The 13,408-nt window shown below is 40.6% G+C and overlaps 1 protein-coding gene across 1 annotated transcript; it reads left to right on the top strand.

Annotated features, from left to right (window-relative positions):
• The first annotated feature begins 1,147 nt into the window (after positions 1–1,147).
• LOC145998363 (uncharacterized) lies at positions 1,148–6,619 on the top strand. Its single transcript, XM_083134772.1, has one exon. The coding sequence runs from the start codon at positions 1,148–1,150 to the stop codon at positions 6,617–6,619; it is 5,472 nt and encodes a 1,823-aa protein (XP_082990898.1).
• The last annotated feature ends 6,789 nt before the right edge of the window (positions 6,620–13,408 follow it).

Raw genomic sequence — 13,408 nt, 5'->3', positions numbered from 1 at the left:
ATTTTGTTTTTTAACGATTGTATCTAATCAGTATTTTTCAGGAATTTCGTACCAAATTTCGAGCCTAATTTAAGGTTTTTAGAACCTATTTTCGGATCTTTAGAGCCTATTTTAGGAACCTAAAAGCACACTTTTTTAGAACCTAAAAATCCGAGGTCTAATAATTATTAAAGTGTAACTTTTACGTCTAGTGCTTGTCTTCGCTTGTCTCTTTCTTCTATCAAAAAATACAATATCGAGATATCACTTTTTTGTTCTAATTTCAAAATAATGGCTCTTAAAGTGGGATACGAACCCCTATGTGCCTTGTCAGGGTATAGAACCCGGGTCCTCTTGGTTACAAGGCGGCAACGTAACTACTAACCGGGGAGGCCACAGGCGTGTTGTGGAAATATGCCTGTAATTTTCAAGATCAGATTTCCGTTCAAACATTACATTCAGATGTAAGAAGATATTTACAATTCCGTTGGATTACTTGCTATCATGCATTACGCATTCTGTTTGAACTAAACTATAGATGTTGGAGGGATCATTCTGCTGCGAGCCGTCTGCGGCGCATGCGCGCGCAGGGAGAAGACTGTCTGACTTGCTCATGTGAGCTCGGCCGTGCAACATAGTACGCGCGCGTCTCCTATTATCTACGATATTAGACAGTTGTAATTACGGTTCTACATACCAATATGTATTCTTTAGTATTATAAATATTCTAAAATCTAAATCGATGTACCGTATTATTCATCTGGTAGAACTACGCCTAAGGTAAAACAGTTAACTTAAATTACCAGAGTCTCAACGCATTATAAGTCGGTCTTTACCGCAACATTTGGTCCTCCGCAAAACCGGATGAATTACGGATATCGGTAAACGACGGGACTGGTGAAAGTGCAGTTCAGTGAAGTGAAGTGTTACGGACAGTGAAAGTACAGTGAAGTTACAGAACAAAGCAGTTTTCCCGCCACTTCAGCCACGCCGCGCGAGGGGAAATTAGAGCGAGCTAGGAGAATCAACGGACAGCACGATCCAGTCACAGGGTTGCCAAGAGCAGAGGAATTATCGACGGCTGCAGATTCCATGTACGTGAGTAAATCCTTTTATTATTTTCCTTTTCCATGCTTGTTTGTTCATATTCCTAACCTTGCCTGAGAAAATGCCGGAAGAAAGTGAAATGCTTGAGAAGCTAGTGAGACAACGCAGTGTAATTCAAGGACAATTAACTCGGCTTCAGAACTACGTGTCCAATTATGACGAAGCAAGTGGTCATGTAAACGAAGTTGTAGCCAGGCATAAGCAACTCGGCAGTGTTTGGTCAAAACTAGAGGATGTAATGGACAAGATATCCGAATTATCAGATGAGCTATCTCACGACGAGAAGAGAGCGTCACTTGAGCAAAGTTACTTCACGTTAGAAGCTAAAATGCTTTCAATAATAGACAAAGACTCGACGAGAAAGAATAACACATGTAAGCCTGAAACTAAATCTCCAATCAAGCTCCCAGATGTAACTTTACCAACTTTTGACGGAAACTACACTCAATTTTCATCTTTTCAAGATATTTTTGTAGCCCTCATAGAAAAAAATGAAACCTTGTCGGACATACAAAAGTTGCAGTATTTACGGCTTTCGTTAAAGGGTGATGCATTACAAACGATCGAGAATTTGCAACTCACAGGTGCTAATTACAAGGTCGCCTGGGACTTGATTCAGCGCAAATACAATAATCCAAAGTTAATAGCCGCTGCTTACGTAAATGACATTTTGAATGTAACTTCAGTCACTAAGGAAAGTGTAACAGAATTAAGAAAGTTCACGACTACGATTAGAAGTTCTATAGAAGCATTAAGAAACATTCAGGGAGACGCGGACCTAATTGATATTTTTCTCGTTCAGTATCTTTCAGCTAAATTGGACAAATGTACGAGAAGAGACTTTGAGAAACAATCAAGCAATACAGAATTCAGTAATATCGAAGAATTGCTTATATTCTTAGAAGCTAAGTGCAACTCTCTACAGAAATACGAAGCAAATGAACCTTCGACATCGACGAAGCCGTTTTCAAGGTCACCAGCTGTTAGTAACGTCAGGTCAAGAACGCCACAAGCATCTAACACGTATTTTACTGCATCGAGTAAAAGCTGCATCTACTGCAAGGATACCTCTCCTTTTCATCCTTTATTCAGATGCCAGTCATTTTTGAAATTGACGAATAAACAGAAATATAAATTCCTGCATGAGAACCGCATATGCACGAATTGTTTGCGTTTTGCTAATCACTCAGTGTTAAATTGTAAAGCAGGCTCTTGCAGGTACTGTAGGTTGCGTCATCACACGAGTTTGCACGAAGAAAGGGGTGGCGAGCGCCGTGTACCTCCCCTCCTTCCAGGAAGATCAGCTGCGAACGAAGCAAGCAGTGTTTCCAACCCTCAAGTCGGAGAGGGAACCAGTTCATCGTATTCAGTAAAGAATAAGAACCAGAATGTTTTGCTGGCTATTGCCTGTGTTCTAGCAAAGGACAAAGATGGAAAATACTTGCCCTGCCGCATCTTATTGGACCCGGGGTCTCAAGTGAGCCTCATTAGTATGGATACGGTACAACGTCTTGGGTTACGAAGACAGAGACAAAATACGTTGATACAGGGAATAAGTTCCAACACTGTAAATGCACCTTATGCTGTGAATGTGGAATTAAAATCAAGATTCAATGAATTTACAGTAGAAGCACAATGTTCTGCCTTGAAGAATATTACCGAACGTTTACCTGCAGAAAAAATGGATATTTCAACATGGGAGATACCGACAGATATTGACCTGGCGGATGAAAACTTCAATGTTCCTGCAAGGATTGACATATTAATTTCTGCAAGTATATTTTTCGATATCTTACTGCCAGAGAAGATGTCGAAGCAAGGACCTTATCCTACGTTACAAAATACACAGTTTGGCTGGATTGTAGTGGGCAACACTCCAGGAACAACGTCACATCCAAGCAGATCATTCTTTATACAGGGTGAGCCGTTAGAAATCCTTTTACATCGTTTCTGGTCGGTGGAAGATTTGTCGGAAGAAATTATGTCGCCTAAAGAAAAGAAAATGGAAGCACATTTTCGCCAAACTACAGAAAGGAATGAAGATGGCACTTACACGGTACGCTTACCTTTGACGAAAGATAGATCAGCATTAGGGGAATCTTTGGAATATGCACACTCCAGATTTTTACAGTTAGAACGCCGACTAGAGAGAGAACTGGAATTGAAAAAAGAATATGTGGAATTTATGAACGAGTACGAGAGATTACACCACATGCAAGCAGTGCAGGAAGTGCGAGAGGCGCCAGCAACGGGAGACATCCGATATTTCATCCCCCATCACCCAGTTGTGAATACAGCCAGCTCCACGACGAAAGTACGGGTCGTATTCGACGCCTCAGCAAAAACGACCAGTGGCAGGTCACTCAATTGTCTACAAAGTGCAGGACCGGTTCTACAAGAGGATCTGTTCGGGTTACTACTTCGCTTCAGGACTCATATAGTCGCTCTGAAATCCGATATTGAGAAGATGTATAGGATGATTCATATGCACCCTTCTGATAGGAAATTACAGTGCATATTATGGAGAAAATCTCACGACGAACCATTGATGATCTACGAATTGAACACTGTAACTTATGGTCTGACATCTAGCTCATATCTAGCAACTAAATGCCTACAGCAACTAGCGACAGACGAAATGCACAACTATCCACAAGCTGCTGAAATACTGAAGAGAGACTTTTATATAGATGACTTGCTGTCAGGGCAAGAAGACGAGAATCAAGCCATTAATCTACGTAAAGAACTGTCAGCATTATTATCGGCAGGAGGATTTAAGCTACGAAAATGGGCATCCAATTCTGCAAGAGTAATGGAAACTATACCTTTAGAGCTACGGGAAGTTAAAGACACGATTCTGTTTAACGACGACAGTACAAAAACTCTAGGCGTCAATTGGAATACCACCGCTGACACTCTTTGCATATTAACAGACGGAGATTCAGCGCTAGCGCCAGAACGCAATACTGAGTTGGCTACACTCGTACCGGCGAAGAAACATCATCTTACAACCTACCCCCTACGCAGTGATCCAGTACACGAGAAAGCAGACACCAACGCTTGTTGTGTAAACAATCACCCAGCTATCAACAATGAAAGAAACAGTAAGGCTGCTGGCTGCAGCAAACCTCCTTACGATAAACAAAGTTTTTCGACGATACGTGCAAAGAAAGAAAACAATTTGGCCTGCTACGATTTGAACGTTCAAGAAACATTAAGCAAGCGCAGGGTTGCCAGTCAAATCGCGCAACTCTTCGATCCGCTCGGAATTATTGGGCCTGTTATTGCACTGTTTAAACAGTTTCTACAGAAACTATGGAAATTAAATGTATCCTGGGACGACGAGTTACCTTCAGATGTATTAAACGAATGGAAGACTTTACAAGCACAAATATGCCACATTTCAGACATTAAGGTTCCACGATGTATTTTACCTAAACGGAAGATTATAAACATTCAAATCCACGGGTTTTCTGACGCGTCTGAGAGAATGTACGGCGCGTGCATTTACGTCAGAACTGTAACTGCAGGAGGAGAAGTTAATTCACGGTTATTGTGCAGCAAGGGGAAAGTTGCACCGATTAAGAAAATAACTTTACCTCGTCTTGAGCTGTGCGCAGCACTTATCTTGGCAAAATTAGTTAATAAAGTGATACCTTTATTGAATCTCCAAATAAACAAGGTATATTTATATACAGACTCGCAGATTGTTTTGGCATGGATCGCAAAGGACCCAGAGACATGGAAACCCTTTGTGGCAAATAGAGTGGCTCAAATACAGGAATACACGCAGGTGTGTGATTGGCGGCATGTAAGGTCAAAGGATAATCCTGCTGATATGTTATCGAGAGGAGTCGAACCCCTGAAGCTAGAGGGAAACTCACTTTGGTTCCACGGACCAGCATTTCTAAGCCAATCAGATCAAGATCCGAAGTTGGCCATCAACGAGATCAGTTTTGGAATGAATCCACCTACAGAAGTACCAGATCGAAGGAAGGTGAAAATAACCTCATTGGTAACTACCCACAAATCAGATGAAATTCTTACGAGATTCTCTAACTTTTTGAGAATGATAAGAGTTATGGCACTTTGTCATATTTTCATTGATAATTGCAAGGGGCCTACGAAGAGAAATGTTTGTACTTCGAAACTGAATGCCAAGGATTTGCAACGAGCCACAGATACGTGCATTAAAGTAACGCAAGCCTTATTCTACGCGAAGGAAATAGAAGACTTGACTCACGAGAGAGAAGTTTCTCCGAACAGTGGAATAAAAGATCTGTATCCATTTCTCGACGCCGATTCCATTGTTCGCGTGGGCGGACGTTTACAAAACAGCGATCTAGCTTTTGAAGCTAAACATCAGATAATCTTGCCTCCTAAGGCCCATCTTACACGGCTGTTAATTGAATACGAACATCGCAGATTACTTCATGCTGGAACACAGTTACTACTTTCCTCTATCAGACAAAAATATTGGATCGTCCGGGGAAGACAAATAGTTAAGCACATCCTACACTATTGTATTAAATGCCATAGACTTAAATCAGAAGCTAGTAAGCAACTGATGGGACATCTACCGGAGCACAGAATCCGAGCCGCTTATCCATTCATGTACAGTGGCGTAGACTACGCGGGGCCTATAAAGATAAAGACTGGAGCGCCAAGGAGCAAATCGACGAGAAAATGTTTCATTGCACTTTTTGTGTGTTTCTCAACGAAGGCTGTACACGTTGAAATTGTTACCGATTTAACAACCGAAGCATTTTTAGCTGCATTGAAAAGATTTATATCCCGAAGAGGAAAATGCGCAGCCATTTACAGTGACAACGCCAGTACCTTTCGAGGTGCACACAGAGAACTTCAGGAACTGCGCAATATGTTTGAATCTACCCAGTTTCAAGATGTCATTCAAGACTACGCTGCAAATGAGCACTTTGAATGGAAATTCATACCGCCAAGAGCGCCAAGTTTCGGTGGACTCTGGGAAGCGGCGATTAAATCGCTAAAACATCATCTACGAAGAGTGATGGGAAGCACCATACTAACCTACGAAGAGTTAAGTACTTTACTTTGCCAGATTGAAGCAATATTAAATTCAAGACCACTTTGCATTTTACCCGACGAATCAGATTACCAGATATTAACTCCAGGGCATTTTCTCATTGGCAGACCCATAACCACCTTCCCAGAACCTGACCTTACCCTCATACCTGACAATAGACTCAGCAGATACCAGCTGATACAGAAGATGAGAAGATCCATTTGGAAGCAGTGGAATAAAGAATACCTCCATTCACTTCAACAACGCCAGAAGTGGACATCCTCCACGAAGAACTTATCTCCAGGGACAGTTGTACTGCTGAAGGAGGACGACGTACCCCCACTACAGTGGAAACTAGCTAAGGTGGAAGCGGTGCATCCTGGGAACGATGGACTAGTGCGTGTAGTGACAGTGAAAACGAAAGACGGAGTTTTTAGAAGAAGTGTCAGTAAAATTGTGCTCCTCCCCATAGGTAAAGACGGAGATTAGTTGAATTATGTTCATTCAACCGGGGGGAGTATGTTCGGGAATGAAAGCATTCTGCTGCGAGCCGTCTGCGGCGCATGCGCGCGCAGGGAGAACACTGTCTGACTTGCTCATGTGAGCTCGGCCGTGCAACATAGTACGCGCGCGTCTCCTATTATCTACGATATTAGACAGTTGTAATTACGGTTCTACATACCAATATGTATTCTTTAGTATTATAAATATTCTAAAATCTAAATCGATGTACCGTATTATTCATCTGGTAGAACTACGCCTAAGGTAAAACAGTTAACTTAAATTACCAGAGTCTCAACGCATTATAAGTCGGTCTTTACCGCAACAATCATGCATTACGCATTCTGTTTGAACTAAACTATAGATGTTGGAGGGATTAGAAGGGGGAGTAGGGAAGTTGTAGTTTATACAACAGAGTTGAAGTGAAAGAGAGGGAGGGTGTGTGTATTTGAACAACTGATTAACGGAGTAAAAATTTGGCAAAACTTGTACTTTAAGCCCGCGCTTTATACTCAGATAGGCTAATTAGGACTGGACCTACAGTTTAAAGTGAAACCCAAAACATTGTGACTAAAAACGTGCTTCCACCAGAAATCCAATCTCGAGTTTAGGAATATTAATCATTTTGATAATTACAACGCTACTGGCAACGCTGCATGAAAGGAGAAAGCTAGGCCAGAGCTTGACCTTGAGCCGCCCGTCATGACGTAACAGACCCAATCGTAATGCTATCCTGGAATATCCTCAACACTGCACAACCTGACAGAACGTGGCGTTGCCTAACAGGAAAGGATTTTCCTTGCACTGTTGAGCCAGCAGCGATTCATTAAAGAGATGAAATTCAAGCCCCACTTCATCATCGTCCACGCGACGAACACATCAATTTTCCTCAGACTTCTGTTAAACAAATGAGGGCAACTTTTGGCGGGATGCGCATAGAAAAGAGATATTTTATATTCGAGCTGAGTGCATTTCGTGAGAACGGGTGTTATTGTAGCAGAGCTCGTTGATTATAAGTTCACTTCACCACGCATTCTGTCCTTCCGGCCAAAACCTAATTCTGCGTTTAGTTGATTTTATTGGAGGCAACCGTCCAGATTTGATTTCCTCTTAAACTTCACTCCCGTTCAGATAAAGTGTCATTTTCTTTAACTCTGTCGAGTGTTCCACTTGTAAACAGTAGGGTACATGGTTTTATCAGCAAATCCCAAGTTTTTATGTAAGTAAAACATGAGAAATATGTACAGTCAACGGCAATATAAATGGGGCACCTAAATCATGAAATATCCGATTCCCTGCATAGAGATATGTGTGTTGCCTATCTCCGCGGAGATAGCCGAACTTCCTATTGAAAAGTTGGTATTGAAGTTGGCATATCGCCATATAGTTATGCAACACATACAACGGATTGCAGGGAAGCGGATATTTCAGGATCTACGTGTCCCATTTTTATTGCCGTTGACTGTACAATTAAAAACTGAAATATGTAAATTATGTAAGCATATTAAAATATGTCATTTTTCGTAGCATTCGATCGTTTTTATTCTTTCTTTCATTTGTACCATTTTTATAGTTCCGAGTGAATTTTTCGGAAATTCTGTCAGGCCCACTGCCTGAACTGCTGACATCTAGTGACTATTTCCAGAACTGAACGAGATAAAAAGTACTGAATTTTTTTGAAAAATCTTATTTGGATCTTTGATCCACAAAGATTTCTGCATTACTCAATGAAAACTAGAATGGCGGAAATACAGTATTTTATTTAGAAATATGTAAAATCAACACGTCACGTGTCATTTTAACTCGGCTAAATAGAAAACAAGAAATACTGGTAGGTAATTATGTAAAAGTTCGGTCTCTGAGGGGACGAGAAGACTAACAGACCTCCATGGTAGAGTGATTACCACAAACCGCTAAAACGCCAAGGGTGCTGGGTGCGAATCTCCGGCCTGGCATGGGTGTTCTTTGTGAGTGTCCCTTCATCATATCATCCTCATCAGCGCGATTGGCCAAAGTGGCAGAAACGCGACGCTATATAACGAAAATCGTTCTTTCGTTAATTCGTTTCGTTTGATAGAAATGGAGATAGTCAATTCCATTACTTTTAAAACAGTCGAATACCGTTGATGAAATCAGCACTCAATATTAATTTTTTATTTATTATATCTAGACTAGTATATCTCTGACAAGATCGGTCCGTTTTGACCAATTCAGGTAGACCTCATCATTATTTCACTCTTCTCTTGATATTCTTCAGATCTCTGACCGTAAATTAAGTTTTCATTTTCTCTAATTACAACTGATCTTGCTATTTTGCTAGTTGATTGCACTTTGTTCAGCTCTGGGAGAATATATGAGGATACTTTCATCTAACGCCATCTAACGTGCGTTCTTCATCTTCTTGGGATCTAAAAGCTTCATCAACACATGTAGTACACGCGCAACATCTTGGGTTCATCATAATTCATCTTTGTGTGGGAGTATTCATGTCAACCATATATATTAGCATTTTGCTTTTTTGATGCTCATTTTCTTTTTTTCCGCGTGGTAAGTAAATTCGAACATTAGCAGCGTCTTAGGCGTCGTTCATTATGATTCTGTGAAGCCCGTTACGGCATGTAATCATTATTCATGACTTTTTCCTCTCACAAGCCGAAGCTAAATGCGGTTTCCGGCAACTGAGTGTCTCATTAAAGTAAATAGATCACCTTTCACGCCTCTGGTGGATGTTCCTCTGCAAACAAAGTAAAGGGGATCTTTCGCAAACTTTAACAAAAGAGTCTCTGGTGAAACAACGTGCATTAGTTTGTATACTAGCATTGAATACTAGTTTGACAGTGCTTTCTCTCGTTTGGTCTCAAAGGCATGTTCTGGAGTCGGAGGCGCAACCACGATTTTTTTGTCGGGGGGGGGGGGGGGCAAGTACCGAGGATAAACGTACCAATAATAATAATAATAATAATAACAATGACCTTTTATTATTATTATTACTAGTGGTAGTAGTAGTATCAAAGACGTTATTATCGTCATAAATTACGCAAAAAGGAGGTAGAAGTCGGTGCTAAAGCATTTGTTTGGAAAAAAACAACTTAAAATAATTTTTGAATGGCAGAAAATGAATGATAAATTCATTCCAAAGATAATTATTTTTGGACATATAGCATGTATAACTTTCATGTACAAGATATGTTTTACACGTATGCAACATGGAGCGATATAAAATAAGAAAATACATATGCAACATGCTAACACTAAATTGTGTACGTATTCAAAGTTTATTCAATACATATATACGTACGACACATATTATTTAAATACATTACAGAAAACAATCATATTACGAGCGAAGGGAGCAAGAAAATTTTTAGATCCAATTTTTGGAACTGAAAACAATATTGATTTAATAGGGCGCAAACTATATCACGGGGCGCCAAGGCATCCTCTCTTTCACAACTTTTTCATTTAGATCATTTGGCGCCCATGCTAGCCGCCACCCCCTAGCTACGGCTCTGAACCTGACGAGACAGAGAGAAAAGCAGTCATTTTACGAAATGTATTTATATATGCATAACACTTGAAATCGAGGAGAGCAATTGCTCCTCTGTGTCCCCCCTGCAGATGCCCTTGGTCGTCAACGTTTCCCCCCTCCAATTGCACCCCTGGAATTTACTTCCGTCGAAGGTTGGGGGTGGGGGACAATGTCCCCTGTGGTTGCGCCACTGTCTGGAGTATATTACAACGAAAGTACCGGACCATACATGTTCAGGTATGTACGACAATGAAACAAAGCAATCTGCATTTATTGAAAGTATGCTCTAATCAAAGAATGAGTTTAAATTTAGATGGCTTGCACAATCTTCTTCATAATAATGAACACCTGACACTAGTTTGCCCCCCCCAAACTAGTGTTTTATAATTGCTTATTCTCAGTAGTGGCGATTGGGTGGCAAAACTGGGAGGGGCAAGGACAGTTTTACTTTCTCTTGGTAGACATGGCTTAGCATTAAAAGCCATAGCGCTCCCTCCCCAAAATGCCCCACTAATTGCCGCCACTGCTCATTCCTTAAATCAAGCGGTGGTGCCAGGTTAATCATCTAGGGGTGCTGACGGGGTGCGGAATGAAATTTAAGGGGTCCGACGTTGAAAATAAAGAAAGCATGAAATATGCTTGCATGTTTTAGTCCCTAAATCAAATATGAATCAACTTTTACTAGGCATGATAATATGCTAATGAAACTGAAGAATCCTAGCGACTTGCTTCATTTTTGCCTGATTTTAACACAACAACCACGTTAGGAAATTTGAAAGGAACAGCTTGTTCAACGGAGATCAGTGACATGGAGAAGCAAGGCAAGGCATTTTTCCACGGAGAGGGGTCGAGATATGCTTTCCCCTCTAATAGTGTTGCTCAATCTCTAAAAAAAAAACATTGGAGTTTGAAGTTACCATGTTCCTGAAACGCTCTTCTAATAATTAATAAAAAATGACCGTGATCTGTTTTTCTGTTTTTGCCTCGAATGATTTGAACTCTTGCTAATGGCTTCAAACGATTCTACCCACTCTGAAATATACAAGATTAGATTGTTTTAAGTCCACTTTATGCACATATAGGCTGATCGGAACTGGACCTACAGTTTAAAGTGAGATCCGAATCACTATGTGCCTCCACCGGGTATCGAAACCCGGACCCCTTGATTACAAGGCGGCGACTCTACCACTGCGTCATAGGGGAGGGGCTGAGCGTTCTGTTTGTATGCATTGGGTAATAGAGAGATATCGCTACTATGCAACCTAAACTTCTGTAATTTGAAAAATAAAAGAACACAATAAATACGAAATCATGTAGTCACTTTCATGTAATTATCAATTAACTTTTTTGGACTGCTTCACTTTTCTGAAAATGTTCCGTTGCTTTGTTACCTTTTTTTCATATTCGTTCGTTTTACATAATACACAAGCTACCTTCCGTCTGCCTAGATGCTGTGGTGTCAAGTGCATAGCAACTTCTTTGTCAAAATCCCTTGGGCCGCACTGTCCCCAACAATGAACTATAACATTTCTTTGTAAATTTCTAGCCTCTTCGTAACAGTCTTTGAAAAAGTCTGAGATGGTACGTTTACTAGAACAAATAGAACGAATTAACAAGGAAACTACCGTCACGATAAAACTCGCGGTAAATAATTTCCCGAGAACGACCTGATGATACTTGAAAGCAACTGACTTTTTTGATCCAATGCATCTTGAAGAAAAGAGGAAGAACATGTAGGCAGACAACAAAACCGTGAGGCAACATTGCAAAGGAAAACATACAACAACTGACACTTGAGCTTATACATTCAATGAAAAACACAAACAGGCTACATGAAACACAAGAAGAAACATTTCTTACCAACAATTCTGAAGAAAAAAGACAAGGGCCGCTGATCTTTATAGACTGCCAACAATACAGGAAAATAAATGCGGAATCTCTTTGAGAGTAGGATCAATGCTTGCCGGTTGTAAATAATAACAGCAGTCTCACTTCAGTACCTAACATTCGGCCCTCAATATGATAACGACATGACATAATATGACACTGCAAGAGATAATGTTTTCGGTAGAATATAGGTTTTGGATTAAGGGGTGCACAAGCACCCCTTCGCGCGCCCTGGCGCCGCCCCTGCTTAAATCTCTATCAATTTTCTAACAATCGCGTTCATGAACCAAACCAGAAACTACCATGTGAGCATCATGTTCCCAAAATATGCTAGGTAGATGCTTGGACTGGATTCTTAAATAATGTTTTGAAACCCAGAGTTGTCTATAAGTGTAGAAATGCCCGAATAACGAAACACTAACCAAATATCCCTCCACACTTATATCATGAATGGGGAGAAACGCACTAGGGTACATTACCAGCATGGCGGCATCTTGAAGATATTCTCGTAAAATTATAGCCCATTCAGCCATCACATGACCGACCAACTTTACATTTACAAAAATGAAATTGATTCCAAGATGGCGGACCCGCCATATTGATAATTCACACTAACAAGTTTCCTCCTTTTCCTATATTATGTATAGGAACGTTTATTTCGGGTTTCTCTACCTACATTTATTTTAGACAGACGTTTTCACACTTATGGAACACCCTGTGGAATGATACAGTGTTGTATTGCCCGCACTACGCATCATTGCCCGGTTAAACATCAACTCCGCCTCCTACGGGAAATAGATTAGTGTCAGTAAGGATGCTGTCGAGATGAAGTGTCGTTTTGTCTCGTGCGTGAGGAGGCCTCGAAGGGCAAATCTCTGTTTTGTCTTGAATCTAGAAATGAATAGAAACATAACTTGACTTTCACAGCGAATTGAAGTCGGTCATCAAGGCAAAAAATTTTGAATTTCTTTCTGTTTGATGTTTCTAGGCAACTAATCACGGAAAACAGCATTCCTATACCATTAATGAATTAACTTTGTAAATATAATAAACGAAACGTGACGTACGTATCTGTAAATAATCGAAGAAGGTATACGCTTGGTAAGTCTGAAAAGTCTTATAGTCAAGCAAGTTTGGTTGAGATAAACATTTCAAATATCATGCCAAAATGTCGAACGAGTCAGAGTTGTTGACACGTTAAGTCTAGCCTATTTTGCAGATGATGCCTTGATCTCGGTCTCGTCTCTTTCTCGTATCGCCTGCTAGGTTCTAATCCTGAATGAAGCAAGAGCATTTTGTGTTATACAGACCTATATTAACACGCTAACTGCCAAGGGAGTTGTATTCAACTCACGCTAGTT

Source organism: Lepisma saccharinum, chromosome 14, assembly GCF_977018435.1.
Source record: "Lepisma saccharinum chromosome 14, izLepSacc3.1, whole genome shotgun sequence".
NCBI lineage: Eukaryota > Metazoa > Arthropoda > Insecta > Zygentoma > Lepismatidae > Lepisma > Lepisma saccharinum.
Note: the sequence above shows the minus strand (reverse complement) of the source record. Positions and strands in the feature narration are given on the sequence as shown.